This window comes from Nelusetta ayraudi, unplaced genomic scaffold (assembly GCF_046127955.1).
Source record: "Nelusetta ayraudi isolate G7.1 ecotype Tasmania unplaced genomic scaffold, CSIRO-AGI_Nayr_v1 ptg000092l, whole genome shotgun sequence".
NCBI classification, from domain to species: domain Eukaryota; kingdom Metazoa; phylum Chordata; class Actinopteri; order Tetraodontiformes; family Monacanthidae; genus Nelusetta; species Nelusetta ayraudi.
Genome location: NW_027466142.1, coordinates 2,594,206 through 2,612,171, shown reverse-complemented (window position 1 = coordinate 2,612,171; position 17,966 = coordinate 2,594,206). Strand labels below are relative to the sequence as shown.

The 17,966-nt window shown below is 45.3% G+C and overlaps 2 protein-coding genes across 3 annotated transcripts in view; both read left to right on the top strand.

Moving 5' to 3' along the window:
• Positions 1-10,031, top strand: part of LOC142902221 (uncharacterized) — a 40,038-nt gene extending 30,007 nt beyond the window's left edge. The window contains exons 10-19 of one of the 2 annotated variants that reach the window (XM_076047107.1): positions 649-1,164; positions 2,528-2,616; positions 3,257-3,463; positions 4,033-4,173; positions 4,506-4,605; positions 4,861-4,992; positions 5,657-5,743; positions 6,300-6,398; positions 7,972-8,004; positions 8,823-10,031. In XM_076047107.1, coding sequence (XP_075903222.1) covers positions 649-1,164; positions 2,528-2,616; positions 3,257-3,463; positions 4,033-4,173; positions 4,506-4,605; positions 4,861-4,992; positions 5,657-5,743; positions 6,300-6,398; positions 7,972-8,004; positions 8,823-8,853 — 1,435 coding nt within the window. In that variant the 3' untranslated portion in view covers positions 8,854-10,031. The remainder of the gene's footprint in view (positions 1-648; positions 1,165-2,527; positions 2,617-3,256; positions 3,464-4,032; positions 4,174-4,505; positions 4,606-4,860; positions 4,993-5,656; positions 5,744-6,299; positions 6,399-7,971; positions 8,005-8,822) is intronic. The other variant, XM_076047109.1, reaches the window with a different exon arrangement.
• A 5,359-nt stretch (positions 10,032-15,390) lies between these two features.
• On the top strand, positions 15,391-17,360 carry LOC142902248 (4-galactosyl-N-acetylglucosaminide 3-alpha-L-fucosyltransferase 9-like). The gene is made up of 2 exons (XM_076047151.1): positions 15,391-15,441; positions 15,613-17,360. The coding sequence occupies exon 2, from the start codon at positions 15,620-15,622 to the stop codon at positions 16,733-16,735; it is 1,116 nt and encodes a 371-aa protein (XP_075903266.1). The 5' UTR covers positions 15,391-15,441; positions 15,613-15,619; the 3' UTR covers positions 16,736-17,360.
• Positions 17,361-17,966: the final 606 nt, after the last annotated feature.

Below are 17,966 nucleotides of genomic sequence, written 5' to 3'. Positions count from 1 at the left end.
AAACATTTGTAATTTGCAAATTTGCATTTGCAACATTTGCACCCAACACTCACTGATGATTACCATACCAGCCATGTTTGCCATCAGCAGTGTTAGACTTGCAGCAATTTCTGACACTTTACCACCACCTGTAGATCAGAAGGATTATGGCAGGAAGGCTGCATTTGAAATAACTTTTTTTTTTTAACCCCCTTATTATATTATTATTATTATGTCAAAGTAACTGCATGGCATGTGTCTTAGAATTGCTAGTGTATATATGCTAGTCTAGGGGAAAATAACATATAGATATAGATAAGATATGATGATATTCTGTGGCTATTCACGACATGAGTAGTTTAGTAAAAACGTATAAAGTTCAACCGCAATCCTGTTTTTATGTTAAATATCTGTATGTATGTATATCTATTCATGTTTTAGGCAATTCATTATTTTTCATAGAGTCCCTTTCTTTTTTCTTACAAAATGCAACTTTATTTGGATTGCATTTATTAACTCCATCTTAAAAATATTGCCTTGAAGTGTGACTGCTTGATGTCAGACCTGAATTCTACTGATGAGTTTGAAGAGCATGTTGTCTGTGCATACCACGTAGACACAGATGAGTTTTAGATTTTCCTTGTCTGAATTTCCCTTTGCAAAATTAAGGTACCGGGACGCAACCTCACAGCCCTCCCCCCAGCCAGCCAATCAGAGTGCTGCATTCCAGTGGACAGCAAGTCCTGAAGGAACTCAGGGTCAAACCCAGTACGGCTACAACTACCACCACATCGACCAAAGAACTGAGAGCCTGACTTCCCACTGCTTGGACTCCAAACGGGACGGCCCGCCAGACCCCACAGACGTCTACGCTGAGTTCACCACCGACGCCTCGGCCGTGCACCTCAGGTGTGAGCAGCAGGCGGAGAGCTTCTATAAGCCCGCGGCTGATGCCGGATACAGCTCGGACCTCGGCCCTGGTTCCAAGTCCACGTACGTGGCTGAAGGTCAGTGCCAGTATGGTGCTGGCTCAGACTCCACGCTGTCGCAGGGTCATGCTGAAGGTCACGGCCACTGTGAGCCTTACCAGTACGACGGACAGCCGAGCCGACCGGAGGTCCAACCCCAGAGAGGAGATCACGCTCAGTACGTGCCTGAGGAATATCTTCACTTTCTCCTGGAAAGGTGAGCTTTCCGTCGGAGGAAATTCAGCTTGTGTAACACTACGGAGATATAGTGTGGTATATGGTGTGTTCATATACAATATTGGTAACTTGAATAAATATTAATCAAATATGGAGTATCTATGAATATATTTTACACGGTCTAAAGCAGGGATGGGCAAACTACGGCCCGGGGGCCATAGGCAGCCCGTTAAGATTTTCAATCCGGCCTGCCAAACGTGAAGTAATTATTGTAAAAGTCAGCAAGTAGGTAATAAAATAGCTGTGTTTCATCCATTCTTTCAGTGTTTTAAGAGTCATTTCAATAAAGAGCTAAATACAGTGGGGCTTCAAAGACAGATTTAGTTTAATGTTAATTTTCTATTGACATTTAAGCAACATGTTTTCTACATATTCCATGATATATTTTTCTAACTATGAGGTGTCTCACCAACACACTCCATCCATCTGCTGCTGCTCCGGCCCCTCTGTCACATTTCACAACCTGAGTTTGCCCTCGCCTGGTCTAAAGAGGTGATTCCACGTGTACCTTTATCAGTCCTTTTTAGGGGAAAGGGACATGCACTTCTCTTCTTAACCACACGGCGGCGGCAGACATTCATTGAAACAAAATCATCACGGATCTTTTCTTTTCTTTTTCACTTTTTCTCGCCCACAGCCTGTATATTTTACCAAAAAGGAATACACATATATATACAATATGCACATGTCGTATGTGTTTGTATATGAACATATTATTCACTACGTATTTGCTGTTATATCACGGTGCAACTGTGAATTTCACATGTCCCACCTCGTTAGAAATGCCGGCCCCCGTCTTCTTCTCCATTGTCAGTGGAGCACCACCGCCGTCTCTGTGCTCGAGTGATCATGTGACTTGTTCATAAAGTGCTTCAGTCACTTTTCTCTCCCTCGAATGAAGTGACGGAGGTGAAGGATGGAATGCGGCGTCTCCCTCCACGGCTGTATTCAGGCGTTCCACTTTCTCTCTATTGTGTGGCCTTATGTTAATCAGAGGGGCTTGGTTTGGGCCGGGGGGAGCGGGGTGGTGGTGGTGGTGGTGGTGGTGGGGTAGCAACACTGCTCACCATTGTCTCCACAGCCCACACGTGCAGACGGGGAACCAACAAAGCAGTGAGTTGCTTTCTCTTCTCTCCGCTCTTCTCCCTCCTTGTAAATCTCCCTGGTCGGATTTTCCGCTTGTCTGATGACGAGGAGCCGCACGGTTCCTCTTCTTTGTCCATGACCGTCCTGGTCTTCTGGTTCAGCCCGTTGCTATGCGTCGCCGTGCCGGTGCTGACTGTGACCATACCCCTCGTCGTTTATGTTTCGTCTTACTATTGTGTTTGTGTTTGTGTGAGCAGACAGTCCCAGCAGGACCAGGGCGCATCAGGGATGATGCTGAAAACAGGCTGCGGTGAGGAAGCGGCAGACGAGATGGACAACCAAGAAGGCAAGTGAACAAAAGCAACACAGTCAACAAAGTGTTGTTTTCACTGTCCGCCCTTCAAAGTCAGGATTTTTTTACTCTTTTTTTTTTTTTTGTTTTTTAAAGAACCGAGCAAAGGTTTCTCTGTTGTCTGAGTGTTCATGCTATCAGGAGCTGGAAGAGAAAATGTCTACGTGGGATTTGGTGGGACACAGTGGTGCGGTCGTTAGCTTAGCGATGCTGCCTCATAGCATGAAGGTTGTGGGTTTGATTCCTAGGATCTTTCGGGGACCTTTCATTGTGGTCGTTTGCATGTTCTCCCTGTGTCTGCTGGGTTCTCTCCATGTTCTCCAGCTTCCTCCCACCTTCCAAAACATGCATGGGTGGTGAATTAGAAACTCAAAATTTTCCATAGGCGTCTGTGTGAGTGTGAATGGTTGTGTGTCTCTATGTGGCCCTCATAAAGTGCACACTGGTCCAGGGTATCACCCTGCCTTCACACTATGACAGCTGAAAGAGGCTCCAGCAGACCCCCAAGACCAGGAGAGCAGGAGGAAGCGGGTGTTGAAGATGGATGGATGGATGGATGGATGGATGGGTTTTGGTGAGACCTGCTTGAAAGCGCAGAGGAAACACCATTCCAGCAGCGTGTCTCCTTCAACAGATCCACACTCGTCTGCCGAGCTGTCAGCTGCGTCCAGCCAGAGGAGAAAGTTGACGGCTCCGGCGATGGATGTGTCCCTGGACCGCAGCGAGGGCTCCGTCCTCTCCGAAGACGCCCTGGACACGGAGGACGACGCCCTGGACACAGGCGACGACCTGGACGTCAGCGTGGACGAACTGGACACCCCGGATGAGGAAGACTCCCCTGGTGAGAAGAGCTCCTCATGGTGTCATTGAAAGGCCCATCTTCACATCTGCATTATCATTCTTTTTTTTTTTTTTTTAATGCTGAATCTGGGGAAGTAGCCCTCTCTTTACAGCCTCCCTGAACAAACACAGAGGCTCACAGAGGCTCAGCTTCCTGCTGAAACTCTCCTAAGACCTTTGTTGGTCTCCCACATGCACTCACCGTTTGGACAAAATTCAAGTGTGGAACAGGCGTGGACAAAATATGGCCCAGGGGCCATATGCTGTCCGTTGAGCTTCTTAATCCGGCCTGCCAAACTTGAAGAAGAGATATTAATAGTCATCCAGTCATAAAATAGCTGTATTTCCTCCATATTTTTTTCCTCCATTTTTCCTCCATCCAACTGTGGAAGGGTTTTTAAAGGTATTTTCTTTTTCTTTTTTTAAATCTAGTCAACCTGTGTTACTTTGATGCAGCACTAGGGGGTGCTGTATTCTCATTGGCACATGTGCGTATTCTTGAGCCGTCTTCTTCAATAAGTGTGTGTGAGTGTTTTCTCTGTGGTGTTTGTTTCCCTCACCCTGCTGTAGACTCTGACTCGGAGTGCGAGCAGGGTGCCAGAGCGGCCGAGGGCAGCCGTCCTCCGTGGAGGAGCGTTCTGATTGGAGAGCAGGAGCATCGCATCGACATGACCAGCATCGAGCCTTACAAGAGAGTCGTTTCTCACGGAGGTTTGTAGACACCAACCATTGAAGCTGCTGCAGCCTTTTTCCCTGGAGGTCATTGGCCGCTCACGTTTTTACTTTTCTTCCCTGCTTTTGTCCTTTCTATGTATTTATTGATCACATACCGGAAAGTGCACAGAAGACACACACATGTTCAGTTCATAAAATGAACAAAATTATGATTTCCTCCATGAAACTGGTTTCATTGCTGTTGTTTTTATTTTATTTCTTTTTTTTCTAGCAATGTAAACTTCCAAAGTTCTAACTGAAAGCTCCCAAAGTGTCAGGTGTTTGCCGGACGTCTCCACCACTGACTGTGACTGTGTCGTCATTCTCAGGTTACTACGCTGAACACAACGCCATCATCGTGTTTGCAGCCTGCTTCCTGCCAGACAGCAACTGCGACAATTACAACTACGTGATGGAAAATCTCTTCTTGTGAGTGGAGCCGCAAGGCCTCAGTGGTCACCACACCCACTTGAGAGCCCTTATTGTATTCATTTTATTATCTGCGAGCCTTTATGTCTTTAGTGTGTGCATTTCCTTATCTGTGAGCGTTTATAGCTGTGGCCAAACTGCAAGAGGGCAGATGTGACTTTCACACTAATCTATCACTGACAACTGCAGTATGGAGGCAATGGCAGCAGTGAAGTGGAACAAACAATAACCCCCCTAGTTGTCTCCTCTCTGCAGGTACGTCATCAGCACCCTGGAGCTCATGGTGGCCGAGGATTACATGATCGTTTACCTGAACGGCGCCACACCTCGCCGGAGGATGCCCGGCTTCACCTGGCTGAAGAAGTGCTACCAAATGATTGACAGGAGGTGATGTTCGGCATCAAAACCTTTTTTTTTTGCCACCGTCCAATCACAACAGCCTCCTCTTCGGACAGTGAATATCTGCAGACCCGCAAGACCCCTTGCCTTTTTGATTTTTATGTTGTTGTTTTTTTGCTTCAATGCCAGAACCCCTAAGTGTAACCCGAACCCAAACCAAATTGTAAATGGGGCTGAGCTCGACGAAAGCTTGGCTCAAGAGAGTCAGTCTTGTGTAAGGGAGAAAGACCTATTATTTTTACAGTGTATACTAATATTATCTTTACACCTTTACACCTCATTTTGACCCCCTTAACATACTCAGAAATCAGCAAAATTGCAGGTCAGGACCAGTGAAATGTTTTATAAAATGCAAAAATTCTAGGTGCTCCATAGCGCCACCTCCAGGCAAAAAAGGAGGTCCTAGTGGTCATGGGGTCGTAGAGACATGGGACGTGGGATCCATGCGTTCCTTTCTTCAAGACCAACATTGAGGCTTGAAACTTTAGTATTAGACTTTCAGGCCTAATTAAGCTTAAAAGTCTAAATTGCTTGGCAAAAAGTCGCATTTGAGTGGGATGCTGATGTAGTGGTGGTTTTACGGGTGTTCAGCAGGTGGCACTGTAGCAACAAAAAAAAACCGACCTACTTTCTCTCCCTTCTCCTGAAACAGACTGAAGAAAAACCTGAAGATGTTCATCATCGTCCATCCCTCCTGGTTCATACGGACGTTGCTGGGAGTCACCAGGCCCTTCATCAGGTCAGAGCGTCGCTGCTGCACTTCACACCTAGCACAGTGAAACCCGGCACTAGCCAAAGGACAATAAATCTGGAAAGGGCCCACGTTGCTCACGTTACTGCGTCACGTCCCCGTGCCTGTTGAACTTATTGTGCAGGGTGCAATGAGATACTGCGACGCTACAGCCCAAGTGATAGCGATACTGCCACTGACTGACTGTGTGCTCTTTAAGGGTTCTTGCCTTATTTCTTTTTCAATGAATACAATTTTCCTTTTTTTGCACCATATCATTGTTGCTGTAATGATGCAAATGTCCCCCCTGTGGGATTAATAAAGCCTTCCATTCTATTCTATTCTATTCTATTCTAGTACCTCCATGTGCTTTATTTTCTTTTTTACATATAAAGTCCTTCCTATTGGCTGCGCCCGAGCAATGAGCAGCAGCTAGCAGTCTGGTTTCAGTCAACGCTGATTCCTTGGTGTCTTTTCATGTGGTAATTAAGCGATTGTGTGTTTGCTCGTTGTTTTTTCCACCTGAAACCGACTGACTGCCCTCATGAACACTTCTCTCCCACAGTTCAAAGTTCTGCAGTAAAATCAAGTATGTGAGCAGCCTGCAGGGCCTCGGGGAAATCATCCCGCTGGATTATGTGCACATTCCGCCCAGCATCGTCCGGTGAGTCTTCCCGGCGCTGCACTCACTCTCAAACTTTTACACTTTTTGGGGAAAATCTCAAACAAAAACAAATCCTTTTCACCCTGGAAAAGCATTTTTTCTTTTCTTTTCTTTTTTTTTCCATGTGAGGATAGCTCGGGTTCGAATGCATGACTGTGGCTGACAATCCGGTTTTGACTTATGACAGCTAAAACCAGTTGGTCAGGTCTGTAAAAAGAACATTGGGTGTTCAACACACTGCTGTTGTGCAAACAGGTTTTCAGAAAGAAAAAACAAAGCACAAAGCTATGTAAACTGACATTTTGTAGAAATTAATTGATGCCTAATTTTTTGTTTGGCTGCTCATCAACTGCAATGTTTTGAGAGTGATTTAAATTTGCGAAATAAAACACTTCATAGTGCGTCGTGCGCCCATCACCAACATGTGCTTCCGTCCTCCACTAGTAATTCTCCAACTACCTCCCCACACCCTGAGAGAGAGAGAGAGAGAGAGAGAGAGAGAGAGAGAGAGAGAGAGAGAGAGAGAGAGAGAGAGAGAGAGAGAGAGAGAGAGAGTGTGACAGAGAGAGAGAGAGAGTGCGAGAGAGGGAGAGAGAGAGAGTGACAGAGAGAGAGAGAGAGAAAGAGAGAGAGAGAGAGAGAGAGAGAGAGAGAGAGAGGGAGAGAGTGAGATCTCCTGGCTGCATGGAGCACCGTCCCGTCACTGTAAAGAGTTTCATCCTGCTGCCTTTATGTGCAGTCGTTGTGGTCTGGGGACAATGAGCAGACAAACACAGGTATCCGGACTGAGTGTTAACAAAACAAATAGGACAGCAAATAACGAAAAAGAAACTAATGACGGATTACCAAAAAACAGGACGCTTAACCGTCTCTACATGTTTGAACTGTACACTGTCTCAGTGTCCCTGTTCTATTGTGTTTTGCTGTGTCTTCACCACAAAGACACAGGAGCATTAAGGTGTGTCGGGTCCTCCTGCAACAGGATTCCCTAACTCTCAGTGATATCATTGTCGTATTAGTGTGCCAACTCAAGACTAAAGGCAGACGTACTGGATTTAGTAACCTGATGTGTTTCATGCAACTCATCCTTTTCAACCCACGAGGACCTCAGTACAGACTAGATTGGATTAGAGCTTTATGCCATTTGTACAAGTTGAAACAAGGTTAAAACAGATACACTGGAATTATTGAGTCAGTAAATACTGTTCTCTCATCCCAGTATACAAATCCTCCTTGAATACCAACAGGGTTGTTGTTGCTGACTTACAAAACCAGTTTGACACTCCTGCTAAGTCCTCAGGCATGGCATGTTCGCGGTAGTCAGTATTGTGGTTTTAGCCCCGGGGGAAATGCTCATTCACAATTACAATCACCAACACGCACAACGGTTCCCACAAGAACGTTGCGGGTTATATCTCAGTCATCTCGGTTTTTCCGTCCCACCGGTCCCACACAAAGCCACGGCAATGTCTAGAATTCGGCCACACAGTAGTTGCAAATATGCAGCCCTTCTCACGTGTTCACTTCCCTCACTAACTTTGCTCTCTGCCATTCCACTCCACGCTAAATCAAGGCTGGATTCGGAACTGCAAGAAGCAGCAGCGAAGTAAGTAGCAGGGCGACGGTCCCCATCTGAGTGAGAGGATGAGAGAACTGTACCATCCCGATGAAGTTGATCCTTTCTTGCATGAATGGATGAAGATGGTTGCGGATCAATTTAAACTCTTAAGTCCAACATATTATGCTATTTGTGTCCTGGTACTTCATCACACTTAAAAAAAAAAAAAAAAAAAAAAAAAAAAAGAGAGAGATTTACCACAAAGCATTTGGAAACTGGAGGCCTAAGTTGGAGTTGATTGTGCTAGTGTCTGGCTATTCAATTGGACTAGTTGGATTTCATTACTGCCAGCTTGATATTTTCCTTGTGGTGTAACGTTCAGTGTCAATTGCATGCCATCCCCGCCTATTATTGGTGCTATTCCTTGGTCTTTTAATGTGAAAAATCCCACCAACCTTTGCTATTTCTTTGTTTTTTTTCCCCCCGTGGAACTGCAAATACCGCCAGCATGACCTAATTGCTTTTTTCTCCCAGCAACAATTTTTCTTTACAACTCTTTTATATTTTCTTCAACCTGTTCTTTTTTTTTCGAGAGTCTTTTAGCGCAGCCCCTGCTCTGGTACCTGCGGCCTTGTTACATGTAAAGAAAGTCGTCTGGTCTATTTGCCGTCTGCTTTATTTGCTGAATGCAGTGAAACCCAGATAGCTGCTGCTACTGAAGCAAGCCAAAAAAAACAAAAAAAAACACAAGTGGTGTCCCAACAAACAAGTTGACTGTCCTTGCTTAGTGCCGGCAATCCCTCGCACTTGCTTGATGATGTGAAAGCAGCAAATTCTCCTTTTTCTCACCTTGCGCCCAAACCCAGAGACGACAGGAAGAGGAACTCGGTGGTGTGAAATGGTCGGCTGGTTTTCCCCTTGCATGAGGCGGGACGCTCCCTCAGTGTGTCTCTGGACAAGAGGCGACGTGCAGCAGCGTGACGTGTGGAGGAGCCCAGGCACCAACCACGAGCATGGGGTCGGGGGGGGGGCGGCGGCTAACGAGGACGTGGCCCAACTGTGGAGGAAGAACTGGACGCGGCAAAGCCTCTGTCACTGATTGAAAGACTCCTCATCCAACCCAGTTGTTAGTGTCTCTTCCTTACTCCAAACTCTCTTGTTAATGTTTTTGTTTGAACAGCTCAGTCAATATTTCTTGAATCATTTTACAGCTAATATATTGAGTCGTTGACTGTGTCTGTAGAAGCCCTGGAATAATAGTGTTGACAGTCGGCCGTTGTCAGGCTCATGGTTCTTCCACCCAGTCACGAAATCCATGCAAATGTTGTTTTTCTTCCCATAGCGAAACCATTGTCATGTTGCTTGGAAACCTGACTTGTGGGTTGTTGTTTTTTTTTACAATTGTGTGGCGAGCTTCGGGTGTTTATGGGACTGCGATTGAAGGCTGCAGCGACACGTTTGGCATAAAAACGGCATGAAGCTTAATATCAGTCACCCCGGGAGGGCGGAGCAACTCTCCTCTCGGTGTGTCTTTTTCTTTTTTGCATCATGTCTGCGTAAGGAATCGCCACTCAAGAGTCTTTAAAAAAAAGAAAAGGCTGTGGTAAGGTGGCGCTGTTAACACTGTACAGTATATCACTGTGAAAATACCTGTGGCATTATATCATAGAGGAAGCAAAAAAGCTGTTGTGAGTGCCTGCATCGCTGTGTCGCATGCTTTCAGTTTGTGCCCCTTGAGATGCCTTTTATCATACCCCTGTGTGTGTGTGTGTGTGTGTGTGTGTGTGTGTGTGTGTGTGTGTGTGTGTGTGTGCGCGCGCGCGCACGCCAGAGAACCTTGCAGCGTTAAAAAAAAAAAGAAAAATGACTTGTGTTAATCAAGAGGTACAATATATAGAGAGTGCCTGCTGTAGAATGTGTCGACTTTTATTGGCCTTTTTCTTACATTTGTACTCAGCCTCACCCCCCCTATCCTCACCCCCCCACACACCACCACCCGGCTTGCATTGTCTTCACCTGTTGTACGAGTACACCTCTTGTTTTACTCATTAAAGACACGTCACTCCTGAACAGCTGATGGTTTGGGTTTTTCTTGGCTCTCTTCCTGTTATTTTGAAATGCTAGGAGTCAAAATAGCGTCACAGCGTTTTCAAAAAAGATGGTCACGATAAAAAGCTTTCACATGTATAAATGATGAATATTAATGCATAGTATAAGGTTACAGGTTAAAATAGCCTCGGGGGGGAAAGACCTGTCAAACATCATAGGATTATTGTTTTTCAGAACTGCATTAACTGGAACCTGATTGACGTTCACTTCTCGGGTCTTTATTAAAACTTTCATTTTCATGAATTTGACGGTTTGTTTCTTTTTTTGGGTCAGCGGTGTCATCCACACTGACGAGCTCCATACATTAAAAACCCTGTGGTTGTAAACACTGCAGCGCTCCTCATACGGCTACAGTGACAAGACAAATGGGAACTTTCCCCCAACAAAACTTCCTCCCTTCCTTTCTTTGTGGCTGTTGCTGCCTTTGTTATGCCTTTGCATCTATATATGTATATATATGTATATATACGTATATATATGTATACACATATATATATATATACATATATACGTGTATATATATATATGTATATATATACTTCACGCGTTTAAAAGAATCGCCGAGCAATAACAGGGTGAATATTAATCACAGAGGCCAAAACTCATTTATATCTATATTTCTGTGCACGTGCACAAGTTGCCATCTCTCTCTCTCTCTCTCTCACACACTCTCTCTCTCTCTCTCTCTTTCTCTCTCCTTTGCTGGTCAGAGGTTGGAAGCAACAGGGCGTTGTCTCTAGTTAAGTAGGTTTTTCAGGTTTGTGTACACGGTTAGATTCCTGAAGACCTTGGCTAAACTTTGATGCCACTATATTTCCTGTAGATGCAGAAATGGCCGAGTTGGAAGCATTTGTTTCCCAGGTTTCAAAAACCGAGACATGAGAAAAAAACTTTAATGGCCATAGCGCCCCCTAGGAAAGTCCCATCGACGTGCAACAAAAACCCACGCGTTCGCCTCATCAAGCTCTATGTCGTGTACGCTCTAACTTTTTGGATACGACATACAGAAAATGAGATAGTTCAACTTGTTTGAAACGCCCCTAAGTCTGACTGTCCGTTCATTCACTGGCAACGCCTACACCCTTGTTCACGCTTGGATAAAAGTTACACAGTTAGATTCCTGAAGACCTTAGCTAAACGATGATGCCAATATCTTTCCTGTAGATGTAGAAATGGCCGAGTTGGAAGCATTTGTTTCCCAGGTTTCAACAACCGAGACATGAGAAAGAAACTTTAATGGCCGTAGCGCCCCCTAGGAATGTCGCATAGACGTGCAACAAACAACCACGCGTTCGTCTCATCAAGCTCTACGTCGCGTACGCTCTAATTTATTTGATACGACAAGCAAGGGGTGACATATTTCAAGTTGTTTAATATCGCCCAAAAATGTACTGTTCGTTTTTGAACTGAATATGAATATATCGCAGGCAATTGCACTTTTTTTTCTGATGTCTCCAATTTTACAATTTTATGCACTGAAAAAAGTATAAGACAATAAACAATGTTTACCAGCCTCTAAATCATAATTCTTCATATTTATGGATATACAGCGCCTTGCAAAAGTATTCAACCCCCCTTTGCTTTTATCTATTTTGTTAGATTTCAGCCTGTAATTTAAATGTTTTTCATCTGAATATTTCGTGAGATGGATCTGCACAAAGTAATCTAAGTTGGTGAAGTGAAATGAGAAAAAAATATATAAAAGAATAATTTAAAGAAATAAAAAAATGGAAATTGGCATGTGCATATGTATTCACCCCCCTGAAGTCAGCACTTTTTAGAGCCACCTTTTGCAGCAATTACTGCTGTAAGTCTCTTCTGATAGGTCTCTATGAGCTTGCCACATCTTTCAACTGGGATTTTTGCCCATTCCTCATGGCAAACCGTCTCCAGCTCCTCCAAGTTGGATGGTTTCCGCTTGTGAACGGCAGTCTTCAAGTCGAACCAGAGATTTTCAATCGGATTGATGTCCGGGCTTTGACTAGGCCTGTTACGTGCAGCCCGACCACTCCTTCCCTGTTCGCTCCTCCCCAGTCCCAGTGAGCACCAGCGTGCAATTGGTGCTCAGGACGGAACTATAAAAGGAGCGAGAGCAGGGCGGGATCGCTCTCTCTTCCTCTCCCATTCAGGAACGCATCTCACCATTTGGTCGGGCGCACGCCGCGACCATCGGAGGCGTCCAGGTCGCACGTATTTTTGTTCTGTTAATTTAATCTTTTTTCCCTCTTCTCCCCACCGACAGGTGATCACACACTTGGGTTAATAGGACCCATGTGTTCTTTTTTTGTGTTAGTTTGGGTTGTAGCTGTACCGGTAGTCCTGTTTTCGGGTTTTGTTTAACTTTGTTGCAGGTTTTGAGATTCTTCAGGTTAAACTGAATAGTCGGCACTCGGACGGGGTCCTACGGCCCTGTGTGTGCTGGCCTTGTCCGTTTTTCCTCTTTTGTTTCTTTTGGCCGGCGCCCACAGCCCTTTTTGGTTTTCTGAGTTGACACTTTTCACCTGTCCAGGGGGTTGGGGTTTTTAAATACAAATAAAATACTTTGCGTAAACAAATTGCGGTCTGGTCTGTCTCCTTATATGCAACGGGTCCCCCGAGCCATTTCTTGTTTTGGGGCCCGTAACAAGGCCATTCTAGCACATTTAACTTCTTCTCCTTAAACCATTCATGCGTAGCTTTAGCAGTATGCTTCGGGTCTTTGTCCTGCTGGAAAGTGAACCTCTGTCCCAGTCGCAAATCACAGGTGGACTGAAACAGGTTTTTCTCCAGAATGTCCCTGTATTTAGCACCATCCATCTTCCTCTCTATGCGGATCAATTTCCCCGTCCCTGCTGCTGCAAAACATCCCCGTAACATGATGCTGCCACCACCATGTTTCACTGTGGGGACAGTGTTCTTGGGGTGATGGGAAGTGTTGGGTTGCTGCCAGACATAGCATTTCCCTTTGTGGCCAAAAAGTTCAATTTTAGTCTCATCTGACCAGATCACCTTCCGCCATACATTTAGGGGGTTGTCCACATGCTTTTTGGCAAATTCAGCAAATTCAAAACGTGCCTTCTTATTTTTAACACTGACAGGTATTCACTGGCCACTCTTCCATAAAGCCCAGCTCTATGGAGTGTACGGCTTATTGTGTTTCTAAGGAAAGACACACCTGTGTTTGCTGTAGAACTCTGCAGCTCCTTCAGGGTTACCTTTGATCTCTGTGTTGCCTCTCTGATCAATGTCCTCTTTGCCCGGTCTGTGAGTTTTGGTGGTCAGTCCTGTCTTGGCAGGTTTGTTGTGGTCCCGTGTTGTTTCCATTTGGCGATTATAGATTTGATGGTGCTCCGGGGGATCATCAAATATGTAGATATTTTTTTGTAACCCAGTCCTGACTTGTATCTCTCTATAACTTTGTCCCTGACTTGTTTGGAGAGCTCCTTGGTCTTCATGATGTGATTCTTCTTGCTAAATAGAGTTGCTCAGAGAAGGTGTGTTTATACTGACACATCATGTGACACTTAGATTGAACACAAGTGGACTTCATTGAACTAATTCTGTGACTTGTGAAGGTAATGGATTGCACCAGCACTTTTTAAGGGGCTTCATAGCAAAGGGGGCGAATACATATGCACATGCCACTTTTTTATTTCTTTAAATTATTCTTTTAAATATTTTTTTCTCATTTCACTTCACCGACTTAGATTACTTTGTTGCAGATTCATCTCACGAAATATTCAGATGAAAAACATTTAAATTACAGGCTGAAATCTAACAAAATAGATAAAAGCAAAGGGGGGTTGAATACTTTTGCAAGGCGCTGTAGTTAGAACGTTGGATCGGCTTTGAGCATGAAAGATCCACAATGCAGAACACTGACTGCATAACTTTTTTTTTTTTTTTTCTCAACTGGCAGGCTGAACATGATCAAAGGCTTTTAAAACATGACAGTCATAAATGCTGACTTGTGATTGGACAACACCCCATAACTGCAGCTCAGCCCTCAGTACTCACTCCCTTTAAGGCATTCACAATTCTCCTGACTGCAACTAAGGAAATATGTATGTAAGGTTAATTTGTATAGGCATGTGAATCTTTGTGTACATGTTGACTCAGGCTTTCCTACCGTCAAAATGCTGCTTTGATCATGTTCTGCCTGTAGACAGGGTATTCATGTGTCACAAATTGGACATTCTGTTCCCCCACTTTAAGTCTTTACTATCCAGCCCATTTCATGTAGACGCAGAAATGACCGGGTTCATAGCGTTCGTTTCCGAGGTTGCAAAAGCGGAGCTCATTCAAACACCCACGTGATTGTCTCATCAAGGCCTAAAATTTACATTTGACAGCCTCATCCAAAAAAAAAAAAAAAAATGGAGGTGAAAAATCTGCATCATTTGCACACACAGGCTTATGATTATTTAGACTTCTTCCAGAGTCGGCAGATGTCGGGGGGGCGGCGTCGGTAGAGGTCGGGGGCCATTGGGGGTCGGCGTGCTAATCACTGTTTCAGTTCGTCCTTTACACTTTTACACTGTCAATACGCAATTGTTGAGTATTCATATTATTGAAATCTTTTACTTAGACTTATGTACTGGTTTATACATCTTTTCTGAAAGTGATGCCAGTTTGTCAGCCGCAAGTCCATGGGGTGGGCTCAGTCCCGCCAACCCTGCTTGCAGGTTTAATTATCGTATTGTTGTTGTTTGAAGTGGAACTATTATGAATTCTGCTGTTGTGTAGTTCAAAATAAAAGTGGGTGATATTTTAGAGGAAGACTCCTTAATATTTTTTGAAAAATTATTAACTAATGTATTGTTTCTAAATGACAAAAAACAACAACATTTTCTTACTTTTGCTTAAGTAAAGGAGTTACTTTCACCACAGTATTCTTGGTTATTTGATTTTGGGTCATTCCAGATTTGGAGGACATTTTATGTCCCACCCATCAAATTTTAAATAATCCACAAACAAAAAATAAATAAATAAATAAATAAATAAATAAAAGTACAGAATGTTAATACTTTTGCTAGTGAACTAAAACAAAACCTTCTCCCTTGGCTGTGCAAAGGCGATGGGCGAGCGAGGTGAAGAAGGCCCAGTGTGTTCAATTCAGCGCATGAGCGCAAGAGAAAGTTAGTCGGAGCGGTTGTCAAAGCTGCTGGACTTCCTCTTGTTGACGGCGACCTTAAAAGGGGGCTCTCTTCCCCAAGCCTAAAGCACACGCCCATCGCACACACTGACTGTCTGCTACAAGGTGAGTGGTGGCGCTCCCAGATCTGCTCCACCACTGCTGACAACTGATTGAATAAGATAATTAGGAGGCGTGGCCGCCTTCGTCCGACCTGCCGTGTGGGTCCGACACCAGATCATTACAGCTGCTGCTCGCCTCAAGTAAGTCACGATTCCTGAACTCACTTGGATGTATGTGTTTATTTATTTATACCAACATTTTTCTTTATAATTTTGAAGCCGTTTGAAAAATAAAAGTCGTCTTGGGCTGTTTAAAAGCGTATCACTAACACTGCCTCCCCCTCCCCCACCTCCTCTCCGGGGCTGTGACAGGTGCGCCATGGTGTCGTCAGCCCCTTTCAACGTTTTACGCGTCGCCATGATGGTGGTCCTCTTCGTCGGCGCGTTCACGGTGATGTTTCTGATGTACTTCAAGTCGCTGCCGTCGTCTCCGTGCCACCCGCCCCCGTCCCACTGGGCGCGCCAGTCCCAGCACTCGCAGCCGCAGCCAGACGCGCCCGCGGTCTCGCCGGAAGTGACGGGGGCCAACAAGTCGGTCGTGCTCCTGTGGTTCTGGCCCGGCGACAAGCAGTTCCCGCTGTCCGACTGCAGGAGGCTGTTTAACATCGACAACTGCCGCCTGACGGACGACAGGTCGGAGTACTCCAAGGCCCGCGGCGTGGTCATCCACCACAGCGCCATCAGCGACGACCTCTCCAACATCCCCAAGACCAGGCCCAGGTTCCAGAGGTGGATCTGGCTCAACATGGACTCGCCGAGCCGCACGCGCTGGATCGAGGGCCTCAAGAGTCTCTTTAACCTGACGCTGACCTACAGGAAGGACTCGGACATCCACGTCCGCTGGAAGGTGGCGGCGCGCAGGCCCACTGACAGCCCTTTCCAGTTTCCACAGAAGAAGCGCACGGTGTGCTGGCTGTTGGACACCAACGAGCTAGAGAGCAACAAGTCCTACTTGTTCTTCAAGGAGCTGGCCAAGCACATCAAGGTGGACCTCCTGCAGAAGTCCTCTGACCAGCTGAAGGGGGACGGTTACTTCTCGGTGGTCGGCAGCTGCAAGTTCTACCTCTCCTTCGAGAGCTCGGTGCACACTGACTACATCACGGAGACCTTCACTGGGCCGCTGGCCGCCGGCACCGTGCCAGTGGTCTGGGGCCCGCCCAGGAGGAACTACGAGAAGTTTGCTCCGGGTACGTCCTTCATCCACACGGAGGATTTCCCCGACGCGGCGGCGCTGGCCAAGTTCCTGCAGAACCTGGACTCGGACCTGGTGGCCTACATGAAATACTTTGAGTGGTGGAAGTTTTACACCCTGCAGCGGCCTTTCAGGGACGAGCGCTACGAGTACGCACTGGCCATCTGCCAAGCCTGTCGCTACGTGGGTCAGAAGAAGGAGTATAGAGTTGTCAAGGATCTATACAAGTGGTTCTTGGAGTGATGCAAGTGAAGCTGCGTTGGAACAATAGCTGGCTTAGGCCGCTGAAACTAAGTTACCTTTAAAAAAGAGCGTGAGACAATCTTTTTCTTTTACCTTCAACTTGCACATTGTCTTTGTTTTGTGTACTTTGGTGGATCATCCTACATGTGTGCGTGTGTGTGTGATGTGTTTACAAAGACATGTTCGCAAATGCAAATGTCATCTGATTCATGGCTTGAGGTGGTATAGCTGTTTATTTGAATTTTGTGAGATTGTGAAACATTCCCTGATGAACAACTTTAAATCACGTGAGGTCTTAATGATTAACAGGTTTGCCTCTCAGTGGATTGAAATGTGTGATGAAGTTCTTATCTTTGTATATATGCAACAGGTTTTGGTGTTGAACTGTGGGACTATGAGATAAAAAAAAAAAAAAACAAGTGTAAAGCAGAAATGAGAATCTGTAAAATATCAATGTTTCGCTGGTTAGTGCAAAATGCCCCACAATACATTTCTGTGGAAAAAAAGAAAGACTTGATCAAATTGTCTGTAGAAAATGTGAATGTCATCATATCACAACTGCTGTCAATGTGTCTGTATATTTATATAATAAAATATATTTGCTGTCAGGCAGCCTCAAAGTGTCCATGGCCTCCAGGCTCCTTGTTGTCACAGTAATCCTTGATTGCTTTACGGAGATTCACCTGCTTGCCATGTGCGTAAGTGGAAAAATCCCAAAGGCATTTCAGTTGGACGGGATGGTGACACTGGGAATCACAGACGAGACGTGTGTGATTGTTAGGATTTTTCTTCTACAATAGACCCACAAATATTTTAGATGTTGTCTTAGTTCGTACCTTTACATGTTTCAATTTCAACGTTCGTCTTCGTCAGAAGGTCGCACGGATGGTGTTGTGTGGATGCGTTTTGTCAGCTGGTGTCACCAAGGTGCAACTTACCAGTCAGAGTTTGAGGATGGAGGACGGAGCTCCAGGTGTGGGAGAGCCGGTACGCTCCCTCGGGCTTTGCTTTCTTATTTCTATGGCCTCCCTGATCCAGCAGTGGTGCCTGTTGCTCTCCTGTTTTATGACTCTAGCATTATCCCAATCCATGTTTCTGCTTCTTTCTTCTGCAATGATCTCTTGTGGCTGATTTGAGGTTCTCCTGCTGGGCCTTGTCTTTCATTGATCTCATTTGTCTCCGTGCTGTCTCCTTTTCACATTCCGTGTTCTTTTTTTGTGTGTGTTATATT

Excerpts from the sequence above, each read along its gene's own strand:
- LOC142902248 (XM_076047151.1), top strand. The coding sequence starts at position 15,620 with ATGGTGTCGTCAGCCCCTTTCAACGTTTTACGCGTCGCCATGATGGTG.